Here is a 20,127-nt window from a genome sequence, read left to right as displayed (position 1 = left end):
AGATATTTTTGTAGTCGTATGTATTCTTACGCCAGAGTTCAATATAGTCTCGTTCAACTCGATGCTCGGCTGTCCCCGTAAATCTCCGACAAGCAGAGAGTTTCTCTTCTTGTCGGAGATTAACGGCGACATCCGAGCGTTTGCATTGGTTGAACGAGACGAGAGTTCAATATTGCTTGGATCCCTAAATTTTCCAGAAATATATCTATCACTGATACATAGTTTGATTGAATTAAATTAATTCTATCTTTAACTATTACTTAACATGATTCATATGGGGTTTTATCAACATTCTTGTGTCGAAAAAGTCCGAAAATTCATATTATAAAAGTGTGCGTAATTCAAATACATATTAGAAACTACCTGCACTTGTCATGCAAAATAACATATCATTGAATTTTAAATAAATAAACATCGATAAAATCAACTCCCGTCAGTTCTTCGATACTTTGATTCATTTATGTCCATGCACGGATTTAGAGCGGGTTATGGGGGTGTTTCTTCTTATAATGAAATACAATAAACAGAAACTAAAATTAGTGTTTCTATACTTAAATTTGATACGTCATATTTGACGCAGAGGGATTTTTATCGCTTGCTCGAGTTAAATTTTATGTATGGAAGTGTTTCCATGCATCAATTGCCGTCGTTTAACTGCAATTGTTTTATACGGCTTTGAAATGGATAATTATCTACAGTCAGTAGGTAGGACTTCCTGGGTTCGCTCCCGCACACGGTACGATAAGATACAGAACACTGATAATTAATGGATTAATTAAGACAAGTAACGCTTACACTGACCCCCCACCCCACTGCGCCGTACCAATAAACCTGTGAATATCAAGCACACCGTTTCATATATTGAAAATTACAGAAGTTTAGTATATGGGATATATTAATTTTTGACCTTATTTTATGTATTTCAAAATTGAAATCTTTTTTGCATCATCATTCTCTAAAATTAGATAGAATCGACCAGTGCACTATGTATATACAGGAGATAGGTTCTAGCTCATGGGGGAGGGCTACATAAGTTATAGAACTTTTGCTCAATTTCATTGTACAGTAATAATATTACAATAAGATAAGTTTAAACCTAACCATAGGTTCTGGCTCTTCAACGTTGTACTTAGATATCAGCAATTGCCGCATAATTATAATGACAACCATTTAGAATCATTGGTTAGTCTTTAATAATATACATTGTAATTATATTTGAAAAATGGAAGTTTGGAAATCACTTGCACCAGTTCCTTGTGATGCTGATTTTACTGATTTTTTTTTAGCATTGGCATATCAGTAAAATTGTCAAAAAATGACTAAAAGATCAGTAGTTTCATTCTTGTGATTGCATAAGATGAATGTCTGTCAGATCTACCCTATAAATAATACAGTATGGATATTACTATATCGTTACTTACCGTCTTGATATATTAAATGTGCATATTTTCTACTGACATTCAAATGCATAGTATATAATATGAATAATGTAGCCTTGTATTTGAAAGGGGCATGTTGCTGCTTGGTTTTGATCCCTTTCTCACAATTTTTTAATGCTTTCTTGATAAAGATTTTTGGATGATATCAATATTACAATTAAATTTCACGCAATATCAGCCCACTTTCTAAAAATTTGGTCAGAAAAATTCGGAAATACTGTATAAACGGAAAGATATAAATGTATTTCTATATATTAAAGTCCATATGAGTCAATGAATCCTGAGTCAAACAGAAAATTCACTTATTCTGCTGTGGATATGAACTATTATTTTGTATTCCGGTTCATGACCTATGCGGAAAAAAATTGAACATTATTTATTTTACAACGATTTATAAACAAGTTATACAACTTATATTTATATCTTTCGATGGCATGGATGATTATAGCGCGGGTGCATCAAAATATATACAGGTGATATTATTTATATAACCACCACCCCATAGAGAAAGAATTCCGAAAAAATGTGGGTCAATTTCTCGTGAACACTAGAATACAGACTGCAATACCGGTTTTTCGTGTTAATTTTTGCTTGCGTGTAATTTGTAAAAAGCAAGAGAGGTATTTGCGCTACATGAAAACAAACTATAAAAATCGCCCATCTGTTTATTATGAATCGATCATCGCCAAATATAGAAATATCACATGCTACCTATATGCCTCCCCCACAGATATGTTTACATTGCTGTATATAAATTAACTTATAAAGCTAATACAAACGGGGAAATCCAGGTATGACAGAAAACGAAAGCGATTTAGCGTGACATTTTTGTAATCTTACTAATTGTGTCTCCTCCCTCCCACCAAATTTATTTTCTCTCTCATTGAACCATAATAACTGACAATTTCTTGAGATGAAATTTCCCTTTGTCATCTGCTGTTTATTTTCATTGCCCCTTGTTGGACAAGACAGTGTGTCACAAGTTAATGGAAACAATCGGATAATTATTCTTTGTCTTTAATTCGAGTTTTTTAAATACATATACATTTACTTTTCATGTTTTATCGCTTGCCTTGTTTCATTTCAATACCAGGCGTATGGTTTCTATAAGAACCAGGAACTAAATAAACTGTCAAACTGTCTTTTAGTTTTCGCTCTGCAATTACGAGATTTATTATGACATTTCATTAATCTTTCCGTTATTTTTCATTATTTCACAAATATTTAATCTTTTAAACACCACAAAATGAGCCTCCTATTAAATAAACATTATATACCCGGGGGTAATTAGTAGAGTGCCAGCTTTAAAAAACGAAAACACAATTACAGGGTATTAAGATTTAATTAGTGTGGGAACGAAGACATTAGGTAGGTGGGTAAATGATTTTCCTTTTGAAGAATTTTAGATAAAAGCTTCCGTAAAGCTTATAACATATACAAGGTAATGAGTCACCTGTGTGAACAATTTTTAAAATCGATTAGTGGGCGGAGAATTTACATACGTGTGGTGTCAATCAAGTAGCGATCAAACAGTCGTATATTTACATTACTGTGCTTCCAAAGAAGACTTCAGTTATACACTAGAATCCAAAGACACGAGTTCCAGCCGAACTCTTAATTAGTCGAAACTAATTAGTTAATAACAATGGAACAAGTAAATAACGGAAAGGAATTGACGACAGATAGATACACCGAATCTATCGAGATCTCCAACAAATGTCGGGAGTTTTACCTGAAGAGAATGGAGGACGCTGAGTCCAGGAAACAGTCCACCCAGACGAATCCCTCCCCCCGGGGAAGGAGGATCACATCCATTGATACAGCCATGGGCAAACTTAGGGAGGAGATGGTGAGATTTCTTTTTATTATTTAACCATGAATTACTTTTTTTTAATCTTTGTTTTGGGTATTTTGCAGAACTGAATATTTGTATTTACCTTTTAAATGTTTAAAATTTTGTTTTATTGAAACTTAAAAAAATTATTGTACGTGTAAAAATACTCGAAAAACTGATGATATCAGAATGTTATACTATATACGAATGTATACATTTTATATATAAAATAATTATGCATATTTATCTACGTTAGTTTTGCATACCGCTCTTAGTGAATTAAAAAAAAAATAATATTAGATGCACTTTAGGAAATTTGTTAACAAACAATATTTCCAGACAGAGTCGATGATGTCAACGCCTTAACAACAAAAATAGAATTTATTCAAATTTTTTGCAAATTATATGCTTCAAGTTTATAGAATCTAAATAAAGGACGCATAGCTTAACTTCAGGGTACATCTATTCGATTTGGCCTGGAATCGTGACCTATAATTATATATCTGTAAGACAGATTTTGATAAAACTTGGTTCAATATTTGGTTAAGCCGTGTTTCTGGAACACACTATTTATATGGTCGGACATCGAATAAATACGTCATTGTTTGCACGGGGACACGTAAACGCTTGTTTGCCTTTGGGTAGTCTATTTGTTTTCTTGTTCCTCCCCGAAAAAAAATTATTTGAACAACCTGGGAAACTTCACTTACGCTGCTGTACAGTGCCAGCTACCTGACTTGCAAAAAAAGGGGACATAAAAGTGGTTTATGAGGTGTAGAGTCTGTTTAATTGGCGTGATATTGAGTTCCACCAAGCAACCATTTGTTGTTTCTCTTCGGTTCTTTTCGTCACGTTATCACTTTCTATAATTGGTATGTTTAGTTACATTGTAGCTAGAGACATTGAATGTCAAAACAGAAACAGAATTTATCTGTTAGTTTAAATGACAGAATGCAGAAAATAGAACAAGTATCCTTGACTACAAAACACAAATAGGATGAGGTTTTTACTTCAGAAATTGCTTAGGATGTTTAGCGTCAAAAAAGATTTAAATTCTGTTCAGAGGGTTGGCAGAAGGCGAGAGGAGGGGGTCTGAAAACGGAATGGAAGATGATTGGGATGAAAATCTGCACGTAGCATAGAGGCACTTTTAAAGAGAAAAAAGCGGTTAATTTAAGATCAACTTCCTCACTCCAACTACTTGTACTTATAAATGCTTATTGTATTGATGGAAAAGTTGGTGATTAGATCTTGCCTTAATAGCTTAAGGATATTGCTTGTGCTTAATTTGGTTACAATTAAGTCTTGCTAATTATTTTTAATAGAACGAATAAAATAGGGACAGCCTTTTAACTGTGCGTTTATAGGTTAATGTGCTGAAATCTTTCAGATTAACGAACGTCAACATTTGTTAAAATAGTGAATAGATAGAAACCGGATAGAATTCAATATCTATTTAACAGCATTTAAGAAAACTTTAAATGATGACGAAAAAAGAATGGAAGTGGGCAAAACACGCTTGTCATCCAAAACATCCTGCTTTTTAGTTGTTATGACGCTACTCGAATAAACTCTCACCAACAGTGTGTCATTTGGTATAGCAATTTTGAAACTTAAAAATAGAAAATTTGCAAATTGAACAAACAGATATAAAAGTAAAACATATTTGGTCTAACAACATCATGATACACCACCTATTATACTTTATACTGTAAAACCATTGAAATACCACTCTTTCAATTTCGTAATGCGGTAAAGTAGTCAGATAGAATAGATGCGTTGAATATTTACCATGTACTTGAAAAGCGAACTATTTTTAGAGAGTCAAATAGCTTACAAAAGATTTTTCTACATCTGTAAACGAAAGTGAAAGACCACAATCGAATATACAGAAGATCAATATTTGTCTTTTTAATAAAGTATATTTATTTTAGATTTTATAAAACGAATGATATGGGGCAAAGTTTCTCTTCGGTAGATTCAATTAATTTGAATATCAATACAGGTTTTCATAAATCAAATATACGTTAAAACGTTGTCAAAACACTAATGAAAATTAATTCGTTTTGAAAACTAGCAACCAGTGCAGAATAACATGCCGCGGCAGACTTTTGGGTTGAAAAAAGTTCGGACAAAGACCCGCTGTATTAACACTGACAAATTTGAATGCAATAAAATTTCGAGTAAAGGTCCAATACAGAATTAGCATCGAAAGAGGGGATTTAATATCGGAGTTAAATTTCTTGTGGTCCCCATGAAGACGCCATCGAAGCAAGGCGTGGCTAAAAGGCGATGGCATCGAATGGTTAACGCACAGAAGTCAGACAATGGGTGGTGCTTTATTGAGAACTTGATCCACCTCGCTGAATAGATTGATATTTCTGATTATGTTTTTTTCGGATTTGATATATCTTCTTAATTAGTAATGTTTTGGTTAATTGCCGCCCACCGAGAACAATTCGCTTTGAAAAAGCATCGCGTGTGTTTATCGTAGTCGAGTCCTTTATATAATATTAAATTAATTTAAATGATTTTTATCGGACCATCTTTTTCAAATTTTGCTAAATCATTTCTTTGTGGTAAAGGGTTGGGTTGCTCACATTGTTGCTTCTATTATGATGGTTAAAAGGACACGTAACTTTATATTCTTGCTCAGATAGAATTAAATATAGCAGGAAAAATAGTGATGAATGATGTTTAAATAAGAAACAAAAAGACAAATTTTATTCGCTGCTTTTTCGCGTCGCAGTGGTTTCCACATTACAATGCGGACTTTAAAATCCTTACATAAAGTCAAAGAACATCGAAACCCATCTCTTGGAACAAGAATTGGTAGGATATCCTTAACGAAACTGAATAAGGGTTTAGTCACTTTTAAGTAAATAGCTAATGGGAAATGTCGAATCCAATCTTTGGAATGAAAATAAATGCAGTTTATATAATAAGATCTCTAAGACTTACATCATTCCAACAAGAACCATGACCGTCTTTTTTTCCCCTACATTCATCAATAAAAAATTAAACCTACTTTAAATCTTATCGTTTACTGCATTGTCTCGTTGAAGAGGAATTTTACTCATCGAATCCCCGGTCGTGTCAAAATTGTCCAAATTGAAGTCCCAAAGCCCGGAATTTTACACTTAACCCAGCAACGATAGAAATGGTTACATTTCAACGATAAAAAGATATTAAATCAGCATTTGATAAAGAAAACGGGGGGATTTTGACAAAATCGATAGGTAGAAAGGAGGAAAGTTCAAAATTGACGTAAGATTGCTTTCACACGGGCTTTTTATCTTTCTTATCACCCATGACAAGTGGAGGAAAGGTTGAGAGCAGGATCATTAGAACAGGTCCTTTTGTGTTAACGTTTTGAAAAAAGTAAAAACTCGCCGCGTGTGGTACCGCTAAAATAAATAAATCTTGTCGTCGGAAACCATATCCAAGACGCCATACCCAAACTTAAGTTGTGTGTAAATATAGCGAACTAACGGAGAATACACAAAATAACAATAAGAAAAAACAAGAATTAAAAAATAAAATATGTAAGCAAATGTTTGCTTATTTATATGTACTTATTATTTCATATAAATAATTCATTTCAATATTTCATATTTTCAGAATTCTTTGATGGATCAAGATTTATCCCTCATGAAACAACTCCTGGTTTTAAACGAGACCATTGAAGAGCTGAAATGGAAAAGAAGATGTAGCTATGAATCCATGCCCGACAGTTCTGCCGAGCTCGATGTTTCTAATTGGTCGCTGTCAGACAACGACCTTTTCGAGTCATGCGACGATGTTTGCAAAAAATCCCAGCATGAGAAAACAGAGGCTCCGGAAGTTACGTCATTGGCCAACGCAATCAAACACAAATGCACCACACATGAAAGTCATATCCCTACAAAGAAAATTGAAAAGAAATCCGAGAAAATATACAAATTCAAAATTGAAAATGCAATCTACAAACAAACAAGTGAAGAGGACCAAAGCTCTTGTGATTCTGGAATTTGCGACAGCTTTTTAGAAGAGTGTTCTTGAACCTGGTCTTCCATATATACTGTCAAGTTGCAATATTGAGGTGTGTCAAGGTTGTGTTCAGCTTCAAAATGATCTTCAACATTGCACAAATGATGCTGCGCCCACTGAAGTTTACATTCTCAGGACATTTTTAGTTAAGAACGAGGCTTCTTTTGTGATGACGTAAGTTGCAGACGAAGCCGCTGTAATGGCGAACGACGAATACACATTGTGTAGGATATATTTAAATCGTCTGCTCTCACGGCATCTTGAAGAAGGGTGCTCTTTTACTGACACTATGGCTTTAGGTGCATTTAAACTTGCAATTATGTGCCTTATCTGACAATAAATGCACACGTATGTGAAGGATTCATCTTTCTTTTCCAGACAATTTGTTTACATGACTGTATTTTTATTTATATGGAATAATCAAGACTTTCACAAACTGTGAAGCATAGATAAAAGATTCTATGTTGTTTATTGTTTGAAAACTGAAAAGTGCATTTTATACACATATTTTATTTTGAAAAAAAAAACTATTCTTTTGGGGGGAAAGTTTTCAGTGAAGTCGTGTCATAAATTCTTTTATAATTCACATTTCCTCAATCATTTGTCCCTCAAAAAGTCGTGAATGGCAGATCCAATTTTAGTATAGATTATTTTAACGATGCCACCATGCGCTGTTTTGGAAGACATTTCTTTGACGAAATGTGCGGGGGATTACAGAATTGGTTTCATTAAATTTTATTCGACCATTTTTTGGCTTTCTATCTGTTAATTTGAGTATCGGGAGGGATTTCAAAATTTGTATATATATTCATGGTTTTTCCTTGTGTGTATTTCGCATATAATTGTTTTTGTTATCCACAAGGAAGAATGCAGTGAATAACTGGAACCAAACAATGAAATCTTAAAGAAATTACGATTATTTTGTATTTGGATTTGTAAATTTTGAAAATAAACATGAAAATTCAAAGAGTGTGTTATTGTTTGACAATATGGTTATATTGGGGTTACAATTGCAAACGGAACCAAAAAGTGCAGATGATATTATAGGGGCCCACTTTTCTGGATTACTCTGCGTTATGATATGAATGTTATGTAAAAGTTACTAGCATAAAAAGTCAAATGATACCGATAATTTATTTGATAGTTATATATGCGAAATGATTAACAAAGGCAATTAAATTGTTCAAGAAATATATATATACATAAGATCATCGAGTGCTTTTACCAGGGACTAAGAGAACAGTTTTCTGCAACAGTCTGCAAAATAACCAAAAGGAAGGAGTTCTTCAGCAAATATAACCTCATTTATCAGGAATTGAAAAACGAAGTCAACCATTCCTTAACAAGCCTGACGATATTTACACGTACCAAATCTCGGATACTTGAAGTGAAGTTAAAGTTTATATTTCACTCCTTGACCATAGCATAGACATACAAGAACTATACTTAAAAGGCAAAGAAGTGCAAGGAAATGTTTAAACAATATATAATAATTATGTACATCAGATCACGTGGTACTTTTATTATGAAAACGATTTGGACGGCAAAATTACTCAAATGAAAAATATTTATAAAGTTTTACTAAGCCAATCGTATGCCGTGTATTTTCTTCATGAAAAAAGTAAAGATGGAATTTTAGAACATTCAAGGATAAGTTAATAACTTCTTTTGCTATGGATTGCTGGTGTCTTTATCTTTATATATTTATATATAATATTACATTAAATTTTAATATTACATTAAAATTTGATGACAACCGTTACAATATGAAAACTGTCAAATATGAAAATTTGGGTTTGTTTGGTATGAATCTTTGCTGTCATAAAGTTCAAAGGTCTTTTAAAAATATCGTTTTGGAACACTTGTAGTGTTATTCCAAAACTAGGTCTAAAATGAGAATAATTCGCATGAATTGGCTACCCACGGGGTAAAAAAAACCTTTCCCACTGGACAAAAATCTCTGTGTTGACTCATGCGGTAATGTAAGTTACTGGTCCAGTTATAAACCGCACATCGCGTACATAAGCGACTTTAAATAAAAAAAAAAACACTGACAGAATTGGTAGAAGTTAGCCAAGCATACTTTGGATTTGAAACAAAAGGTAACAATGCTATATGACAGGGACCTCTCCCACCACGCCTGGTCAATAAGCGAAGAAGACCATCAGCACAGTCGTTGACAAGGGGCCTCTTGTATTTTGGAGAAACAATGCATTTAATCTTGATAATACACGTACTGTTAATTCTATCTCTAATTAGGATCGTGTGCACGCGTTGAAATATCTTCGTCATATTCCGTTTTTAAATCAATTCATCTAATATCAGGAATAATGTATTTAATATAATGCACTATCAAGCGATGATTTGCAGTTACAGTCCGACCTCGGGGGTTTTCGGTGATGGCAGAAAACCAAGAGTGAACAATAAGCTCTTTATGTGTTATTTATATTATCTTTTACACCCAGAAAACCGAAAAGACCTAATGTAAAAAAGAAAAAAAACCACCCCAAGATTTTTTATATGCTTATATACCACATGTGTTGATCGCATATAGAAGAATATTTGATAAGAAATCCTGGGAGACCATGCTTGGCTGTACGCAACCATTTGCAAGTGTACCCGCTTGCCTTTGTATTGGCAATATTTTAATATTATCTACATAACTTGTATTACAGTTGTTGCATATATCCATTGTTTGTCTTGGCATTGTAATATTACAGATAATCTCGTCGGCCATCTTGCCATTCTTTGTCCCAGAACTCTAGATAAAGAGTCAAGTTCTCTTTTGTGAATCTTTTCATTTCACCTTGAAAATAAAAAGTTAACTTTGGTGTCGAAAAGTTCAAAGCTGTATTAAATTGGTGGTTGGGTGTATTTGCAGTATACAAGTTGCTTTGCACGTCCCCAAGAGGAAATAGAAGCAATAGACATTCTGTCAACTTTAATTGCCACTGCATGCTTTAAAGTTTAAATATTAACCAACCATTTTTTCTTGTTTCCAGACACGGCTTCGTCCCATAAAGGTTTTAAAAAGTGCAAATAGTCCTTTGACATTTTTTTTAAAGAACCAGACCAGGCTAAAGGTTATAGGTGAGATAAGAAATATTTCAAGAGCAAAAACGGGTAGAAGAATATAGGGAAAAGTGAAGATAGAGAAGGGGATGTGAGGTGTGGAATTTATCGTTTGGCCAACTGGTGGGTTTTAGCCTGTTCCTTAAATTTTTTCCTCATGAGCAGCAATGTTAACCTGAGCAAATACAAATATTGAGTCGTTGCATGGATCCCAATAAGTAGGACATGTCTGAAACACAACTCACTGTAGAGAATTCAGTGCACTAACTGTAATCTATAAACGACCTTACTCCACCCTCTATCTTATGTGTTTACCAAGATATATCTATTGTTGAGTGATAAAGAGGGTTTTTTTTTTTTTTTTTTTACCGGCAACTAGCAATAAACACTTACAAATGTAAACATTATTCAGCGGGTTGACAAGCTGCAAAGATAGTATTCACTGACGGACATAAGTTATTGCATACTTGGTGGGTTATATTACACGGATGTTTTGCGAATTTGTCAGTATTGTCCATTTTGCACCAATTTGTTAGTCGTTTATCTCTTCCAGATAACATAACAATGGCTTGATTTTAGGTGTTTATGCTCTAAATAGATACCATCTACATTGTATATTCTTGTTGAATATCTTGGTTAATACAAATTAGTAATGAAGTGTGTAATGAGAGAGAGAGAGAGAGAGAGAGAGAGAGAGAGAGAGAGAGAGAGAGAGATTTTGCTTCCTAATGGTTCTCTGATGTTTTTATAAAATGGTATCATTTCTATAGATACAAAATATAGATTGCAAATAATATACGTGTTCTCTAAAAAGATAAAAAGATGGGACCCAAGGACATAACCTTTCAGTTTCTGCAAGTATTTGCACTTTTCAGAGCAATATAATTGAGAGTGACCCCTTCCCTCCCTTAAAGTGCACGCACAGCACTGGATTTCGCTCTCTTTAGATAAACCCTGCATTAGTTTGAATATCTTTGTTTCTATTAACATTGATGTACTGCACACTGTGCACAGCAAAACAAGGATTCGGTCTGAAATGTCGCCATCCGGCCCCGCGTCAATACAAGTCGATATCTGATCATACATCACGGTATCATCGTGTGTTTGAAGTGAGCTTTTGTATGATCCAACTAGTCTCTGAGATCATTATAAAGCTAACAAGAGCCCAAGAAATCCCGCTGGGCACGTGAACATTACGTAATACGACCAAAGTCCGGAAATAAAACGAAAATTAAAATATCTATAGGGTTTTCTTTTAAATTAATTGTTGTCTTTGTTGATTAAGACCATTTTTAATCAGACCAAATCATTAATTTAGTACAGGTTAATTCTGCAGCACTTTAAATGTATTTATCACCGTGCAAAATTCACTGTTTAATTAATTATAACTTTATTTTGGACTTTACTTTTAAAATTCAACATCTGTTTCGTAATATTTTCTCACAATTTATTTCTTACTAAGTTACAAGTTTATTTTGTGATTGACACTTTGCGGACTCGTAATGTGATTTCAAAGAGACCAGGTGCCACGTCTCAAGGACTGTTAATCTCTTAAAACAACAATGTGCAATTATCAGTTTTACATGTCTTGGACATCAAAGACTCATTGAGTTTATTTAATTATTTTATATCTGTGAACCTTTCACTCAGCTTACTTAAGTCATCACCTGTCAATTTATACTTATTGTTCAGATTCTTATAAATAATTATGTACAATTGTCAATCGGCAGTCTGGAATACGGCGGCCAGCCTCGGCCACGTCCGACTCACCCAGAGTCTTGAGTCCGGAGGCCACTACTGGCCATATCCGACTTGTTTGTAAAATGTCTGTCTGTTAAAATGTTTTAATGTTGCCATCGTTGAATCTCGGCCAATAAATACGGAATCCTTCATCACTTGGTTTATTTCTCTGGAACTGTATACTGGTGGACCTTCGGGAATACGGCAAACCTACCCTTCGTTTTTACCTTACGGCCCACAGCGCGCCTCAACCTTATACTTTATACCCTTTACGCCAACATTCCCTCACCCCGTCCGTACTGCACACGGCGGATATACAGCTCCAGAAGAATTTCCTAGCACCGTAAAAACTACGCGGTCACAATTGGTGGATGAATCCTAAGGGTAACAACAACGCCCGGGGCTGCTGCATATATTTTGCAGTAGTCAGATCCTGGACCTCTTCAGCCAGCGAGTTTCCCCCATTGAACATCAACTCAGTCTCAACGTAACAACGATGGACAACAAAAGTTCCAGCCGCCATGAACTATGCAGACAGTTTTCTCTGTTTATCACCAGGAAACAACGGTCAACTGTAGAAACTTCAGCTGACCTCAAACGTCCGTCACCGGTGTAAGAAAATCAAAGAACAGAGAAAAATGTGACATTCCATTCAAAACACGAGGACGTGTTTTCCCCGGAGCGGTGGGAAACTATCACCGTGCAAAATTCACTGTTTAATTAATTATAACTTTATTTTGGACTTTACTTTTAAAATTCAACATCTGTTTCGTAATATTTTCTCACAATTTATTTCTTACTAAGTTACAAGTTTATTTTGTGATTGACACTTTGCGGACTCGTAATGTGATTTCAAAGAGACCAGGTGCCACGTCTCAAGGACTGTTAATCTCTTAAAACAACAATGTGCAATTATCAGTTTTACATGTCTTGGACATCAAAGACTCATTGAGTTTATTTAATTATTTTATATCTGTGAACCTTTCACTCAGCTTACTTAAGTCATCACCTGTCAATTTATACTTATTGTTCAGATTCTTATAAATAATTATGTACAATTGTCAATCGGCAGTCTGGAATACGGCGGCCAGCCTCGGCCACGTCCGACTCACCCAGAGTCTTGAGTCCGGAGGCCACTACTGGCCATATCCGACTTGTTTGTAAAATGTCTGTCTGTTAAAATGTTTTAATGTTGCCATCGTTGAATCTCGGCCAATAAATACGGAATCCTTCATCACTTGGTTTATTTCTCTGGAACTGTATACTGGTGGACCTTCGGGAATACGGCAAACCTACCCTTCGTTTTTACCTTACGGCCCACAGCGCGCCTCAACCTTATACTTTATACCCTTTACGCCAACATTCCCTCACCCCGTCCGTACTGCACACGGCGGATATACAGCTCCAGAAGAATTTCCTAGCACCGTAAAAACTACGCGGTCACATATTTGTCAGAAACGTTACAACTGTTAGATGATTCCAAACAAGCCGTCATACTTGACCAATGAACAACATATATTACAACCTTTTTGACATAAAAATTAAATACAGTCATATCATAACGGTTTTTTTCTTCTTCCTTTTTATTTCCGTATTAACCTAATTCTCTGGTTTCTTAGATACATAGTGACAGTTGTGTTCAGATAACAAGGAAATATAGCCTTTGTTTTACTAAGACATGTTTCGTTGTCATTTCACATTAGTTTGTCGTTTTACTGGCCTTCAAACTACTCAGTGTACAAAGTTAACGATAAAAAAGTCACTTTCATGATCGATATTTTACAGTGATGAAACTGGAGAACTTTCGTTTTATGCAAAATTCAAACACCTAATATCCATTGTCTACAGATAAAAGGAACAGTTAATTGTAGCTTTCTTCTGAGATAAGAAAGAACTTCAGTTAATCGGTTAATACCAAAATATTCTGACCAGTTTTCTGCGATTGATTTTTGGACAAGAGAACAAAGAAACGCTTGTAGAAGTGTATACACGCGTAGAAGCTTTAAAAATATCATATGCATCAAGATATGTCACCAGCAAAAAAAATTAATAATTCTGGCGTAACTTATTAATTGTAGATATATGAATCTAGTCTGTTTAAAAACTGACATTGCATGGCGGACCATGACATATCAAATCCCAGACAAACAAGCCTTGTTTTGATCGCAGTTTTACGGGATGAATAAATTGAGGCCCAATTTCTGCTACTGTTTATCATATTGAATAAGTCCGCCACAAATACGCTGGGTGTATAACCTTTCTATTTAAACACACCGCAACCTGATGCCTACATATTAGATTACTATCAAAGCTTCAGAAATCGTCCCAATCCATGCCAATACATCTTGACATCAAGTCCAATTAGAGTTTTTATGTGATCTTTTTATTCTCGTTAATAAAACTGATAATGTAAAGCCGTCTTTTTAAAGTTTGACTGCATTCTAATAAATCGCATAAATAATTTCATCTTCCATAAACCTGACAAAACCGCAATATACCAAGTTTTATAACTTAAAGTTTTACGCCATTTCAAGGGGATTCTTTTAAATAATATAAATTGAACATGGATAAAGAAACTGGGGGCAAAAAGTATGTCATTCCATTTTTTTTTCTCTTTGGGTGAATTTTAACTGCTCATGAGACTGGTTCTTTCACAATCTGACCATAAGAAATTAATAAAATAAAGGTGGTATGATACACCTTCAGATATCAATATTGATAAAATTATATCATTTTCAAAATAGATGTATATATGTAAAAGCCCATGACCAGCAGGTTTCTAACTCTTGACTCGCTGATCAGTATGGTGTTGCTGAAACCTATTGCGCTACGCTGCTTGACACGTAAATCTTGAAAGAATAATATAAAGTAATAGTTAATTTTCAATGTTTTATTTGAAGAAAATTAATCACAATAAGGAGGTGTTCAATACCTGATACGGTTTTTGTTTTATATTATTTGTTTTTCTGTAGAAGAGACATGTCAAAAGACTCTTACTTTAATTTCTACAGAGAGTAAGAATTGATTATTCTCACATTTTATTTTCTTCGACATAAGAACAAAACAATTGCATTATGATACAATGTATTCATTTGTCACAAGTACCCATGAAGAAGTACCGGTAAGCAAAAGAGAGATAACTGTTATTCAAAACGTGTCCCAATATACCGGTATTCTGAGCAACAAGAGTTATCTGCCCAAAGTTCAGTTTTTCTTCTTTTTCCCAGAGGGCGTATCTGGGGTTAACACACGGGCTTTAGACTGCAGCCTTTTGACCGTCGGGGGAGTTATTTCCTTCAGTTTCTTGGCCGCTTTCTCCATGGTCGCACTCTTCGGTGTTTTCCCTTGTCCCTTTTCTTTCACTGCACTTTTGGGTGTTTTTCCTTGTGCATTCTCTTTTAATGCACTTTTTGGAGTTTTTGTTAGTGCTGCACTTTTAGGAGTTTTTGCTTTTGACTTTTTGACATTGACTGGTGTTTGCACATCCAGTTCTACATTAGAGTCCTCTTGTTTTACCAGTATATCACTAACTAAATCTTTTTTTGCGCTCTGTCCTTTAGGTGTTTTCGGTGTTTTTCCTTTTGGTGTTTTCGGAGTTTTGACTTTTGGTGTACTGTTCACAACCTGTTTCTTTTTACCTGATTTCTGATTTTCTTTTTCAACAGTTTTAGCAATTTCTTTTACATTTGGTGTCTTGCTAACTGGCGTTGCTTTTTTCTGTGCTTCTACAACCTTTGGAGATTTTTTCGGAGTTTTCTTTTCAACGGCTTTAGGGGTGACAGCAGAGTTCTTTTTGGGAGTTTTCTTGACCTTCTTTTGTGCTGGTTCTTCATCAACTTCTCCTTGGGAATCATATTCTATCTTGACCTCAACTGCTTCTACCCCAACAGTGCTTTCCTCCTTTTTATTTTCTTTATCATTAGCTTTTGGGTTCTTTCTTTTTCTGTTCTTTTTTGGCTTGTCACCTTCACCCCCTTTTACCAATTTGACCTTTCCGTCCATTGTAACCCTGACCTTTTTATCCATGACTGTGGTGATTTCCCCTATGACTGGTTTGTTTTTCTCCTTCTTTCTTTCAGGAAATACCACTGTATCTCCACTATCTACAATAAATTCATTAAAAATAACCAGTATTAACATTCTTGCTTTCAAATTCTGCCAACAGCTCAATATTTCCACTCATTATTTTCAAAATGTACCCATCCACTTTCCCCACTCACAAGCACATGACTCACAAGCACATGACTATATCATATCCACCTTCATTGTGAGTTAATAATTACTGACAAGATGCAAACATTATCCTGTAACTCATTATACATCCCTGTTTTCTAGAACAAATCTTACCTAGAGACACAAAGAATGGAATGGAGGCTGAGCTGGTGGTTTTGATGTGGAGACTTCTGATGTTGTTTGACCCGCCTGGGAATTTCTGGGAGAGCTGCTCAACAGTCTTAAGCACATTTTCTACAATCTGGTCACGTGTCATATCTGAGTAGCCCACCGTCACCAAACTGAAGTTATACCACAGTAAATGATGTTAAAAAAATCTGTTTAAATACATGAATGCCGATATGCTTATCACAATACCACTTACATCATCCATATTAGAGTATATAGTAATCACATAAAAGTAATCATAAAAAGAGGAGGTCTCTACCATGATGATCCTCTGTTTTTCAGGATACATCTGGTGTTGTTCACTGCCTTAGATATCTCTTCTTTCAAATCTTTAGCCTCTAAATCCACTTGAATGGGGTTTCTAAAAGATCAAATAAAATATCCTATATCAAGTGTGCATATTTAAAAAAAAATTGACTGCATGTCTCTCATGCATATGTAAAAATAAAACTTCATTCACAAAGTTCACACAACAGTATACCTACACATACAGGTCATTAGAAGACTGTATACAGTAGTCTTTATAATAAATAAGAAACTTGTCTTGTTTTACCAGGGTTTACCGGGAAATACCAAAGCTGTGAGTTTACATAAGAATATGTTTCCTCACAAAAGTTCAAAGAAAACCCTCTTTTCAATTATGTACATACTTCTAATTCATTTGGACAATTCATTTCCACATTTGAAAACAGTACCTTGAGACCCTAATGAAACAAGCATACCATGGATTTATAATGAATGTAGTGGCATTCACTTATACACACCTTTTCCTTCCATAAAAACTTTTTCCAAGTAGAGAGGGTAAAAGTCTTATAATGCGAGAATCTGCGAGGAACAAATCAAACTCATTGGAGAGGTTCCGTTTAGCCTCAAAAGGCTTGTATTCCAGTTTCAATGCCTTTAACGGAATCACCTGAAATAATTGAAATGTTTTCATTTGAATTATAAATATATTTTTATATCTTGAAATCCACATACAACAATAAAATAAAGAGTATTAAATCTGAATGGAATACAATGTACAAATTTCATCAACATCAGACATATCTTTTAAAGAACTACCAATTTTTGCATGTGTACCAGGGGATAAAGAGTCAAACCCCACAGGGTCTTGAAACCAAGATTTCCCATGTCAACTTGTCAAGGTTCTAACCACTGAGATCTCACTTTTTTTACTGACAGTCCTTTTAGCCAATTGACATATATCCATCTCTTTACAGACCTTATCACAGTGGTACTGAGAGTTGATATGACTGACAGTCACACACCTGAAATATAGACTTCAGTACTAGTAATCACCTTTCTGACACAATTGACCCCCTTTTCCACCAGCATGTCGGAAAAATGTTCCTCTGACACTTCAAACTCTCTACTCTTCTTGTCCAGGTCTTTGACGAAAAGACAGACATCAGTATCCGCAGTATAAAGGCCATGGGGTAAATTTCTGAGGAAATAAAAAAGTCATGATCATGATTGATTCATTACTTGCTTTGTCGTATGTAGATGATTAAAATTGTAATTTTAAAATATGTTTATTGTTTTTCAATATGTGTTCTTACACTTTAATGATTTGCTCTGGTAGATTTGAAATTTTCTTCATGCTGACTTGTAAGTGGATTTTTTCTCTTTCTTGAAGTATGTCCGATTTTGCATTAGAAACCTTAAGCAACTTCTGTAGACCATCCACTGCCTTTGCCAGCTGGAAAAGCAAATTATCAAGAAAATAATGTAAACACCATTAACCAGGCCTTACCTATAAACTATAGTCTGTCCCAAGATATTTAGGCAGCACATTTGGACGATTTTTAATAAAAATACACATACTTGTGAAAAAGTGCAATTGAAATCAATGAAAGTAAAAATACCCAAGATATGTGTCATTGACACGTTATCATTTTTCATTTGGAAAAAGTCACAGGAACGAAAACGGATTCCTGAAGGAGATTCATAATGTGAAATGTTTATATCTTTTCTCCATTTAAAGTCACTCAGAATACTTTGCAAAATTTTTCAATGTTATCATCCGAGTACTTTCATCTCTTTTGCGGTGCAATATCCTCATAGACCTTTTATTTCAACAGGTTGGGAACAATTCCTCTATAGTGAGACAGTCTCGCTAAAAAGATCATCCCTCTTTGAAGTAATCAAAACATTCCGGTAAATGCAAGGAGGAATTGTTCCCGACCTGCATAAGCCGTGTATTGAAACCGAACAAGCGAGAGGAGGTGTTTCAATGGGAAAATCTTCGTATTTTTTCTTACTAATGAATGAACATTCTTTAGGTCCAAAGATATTTTTAAATAAAGAATAATTTAAGAAAATGTGCTGCATAAATATCTTGGGGCAGACTACAGAAAGAAAGTTTAGAAACATTAGTTTTATACATCTAGCTTGGACACTGCTGTGCTTTAAATTAAAAAAAATGTTATGTAAAGTTTTTTGGATATTATTTCAGAAAGGATATTAAAAACCAGCTTCACATTTGGTCCCGAAGTTTTTATTTCACACTAAAAATCATGTTCCCAAAACATGCAAATTTGCTCCTTTGCAATTCATGAATAAAACTTCCCAAGCAGCTTGAATTAAAGGCATTTATTATGTGTCATATATATGTAAATAAATAAGCTGTTACCTCAGCTTTAGGTATATCTAAAGTTTTAGTTTCCATCTTTCTTTTTTTAAAAGCTACTTCCAAAGCTGGATACACAGTACGATCAAAAAACAGGAAGTTGCATGTGCGAGGTACTCGTTTCCGGTCTATCGGACTGAATATTTCTCCTTAATACATGTTAATGTTGAACATGTTGAATATTCCACAAATTCGTTCAATAAATGAAATAATACAGAATTAATATTGAATGCTTTTTACAGGAAAAGAAAACAATATATTGTTCAATAATTTTTAAAAATTAAAATTTTCTGGCACAACTACTTCGTTTCCGGAAAATATTTCCTTTTTTTTTTAATCCATGTTGTTATATTTATTTTTGTTAGATCTATAGATCTAATGTAAATGTGGAAACAGCATGCATGTAAAAATATTTGTTAAAACTTTTCAAAAATGTTTCATTGATCATGCTGATGTAAAGACTTAATTTTAAGTTATAGATGGTTATAAAGCTTCGGCTTTTTTTGGCAAGTAAGACATATAACCATAACCAACTTCCCCTCCCCCCTTTTTTGCTTGTCAAGATTTTTGAGAAGTCTGGCCTCCAACCTCCACTCAGTTCAATAATTGCTTCCCACGCCACTGTCGGCTGATTATCTTCTGATGAACAACAAATACATTTTCAGGCTTTTCACATGTGAGAAGAATGCTCTATGCCTTTGCAACTGTATTTTATCTGTACTATAACTCAGGCACTTCCGAAAATCTTCGGGTTTTTGGAGGGTCGTATTCATCCCTGTTAAAGGGATCCGGACATAGACACGATTTGAGCTTAAATTTTGATTTTCTATGTGTAATGTTTATAATGGTTAGCATGTGTATTTTGAATGTTTTGTCAAAATTTGAAAGTCAGATATTGAGTTATAACTGTATAAGCAAGATATAGAGTTTGAAATCCTTTATTTTGTAAACAAAGCTCGTGCTTTGTTATTGTTTACATATGT

At 34.4% G+C, this 20,127-nt stretch overlaps 2 protein-coding genes across 2 annotated transcripts; one reads left to right on the top strand and one right to left on the bottom strand.

Annotated features, from left to right (window-relative positions):
- The first annotated feature begins 2,999 nt into the window (after positions 1 to 2,999).
- Positions 3,000 to 7,809, top strand: LOC105347051 (uncharacterized). Its single transcript, XM_034458032.2, has 2 exons — positions 3,000 to 3,288; positions 6,895 to 7,809. The coding sequence occupies exons 1-2, from the start codon at positions 3,085 to 3,087 to the stop codon at positions 7,312 to 7,314; spliced, it is 624 nt and encodes a 207-aa protein (XP_034313923.2). The 5' UTR covers positions 3,000 to 3,084; the 3' UTR covers positions 7,315 to 7,809.
- Positions 7,810 to 14,989: 7,180 nt separating this feature from the next.
- LOC105347052 (ribosomal L1 domain-containing protein 1) lies at positions 14,990 to 19,293 on the bottom strand. Its single transcript, XM_011455935.4, has 7 exons — positions 19,148 to 19,293; positions 18,075 to 18,214; positions 17,815 to 17,959; positions 17,280 to 17,428; positions 16,775 to 16,876; positions 16,462 to 16,628; positions 14,990 to 16,217 (listed from the first exon to the last, which is right to left on the bottom strand). The coding sequence occupies exons 1-7, from the start codon at positions 19,181 to 19,183 to the stop codon at positions 15,319 to 15,321; spliced, it is 1,638 nt and encodes a 545-aa protein (XP_011454237.3). The 5' UTR covers positions 19,184 to 19,293; the 3' UTR covers positions 14,990 to 15,318.
- Between the last annotated feature and the right edge of the window lie 834 nt (positions 19,294 to 20,127).

Source organism: Magallana gigas, chromosome 7 (assembly GCF_963853765.1).
Source record: "Magallana gigas chromosome 7, xbMagGiga1.1, whole genome shotgun sequence".
NCBI classification, from domain to species: domain Eukaryota; kingdom Metazoa; phylum Mollusca; class Bivalvia; order Ostreida; family Ostreidae; genus Magallana; species Magallana gigas.
The sequence above is the reverse complement of the archived record's forward strand: the minus strand, read 5'-3'. Positions and strand labels throughout refer to the sequence as shown.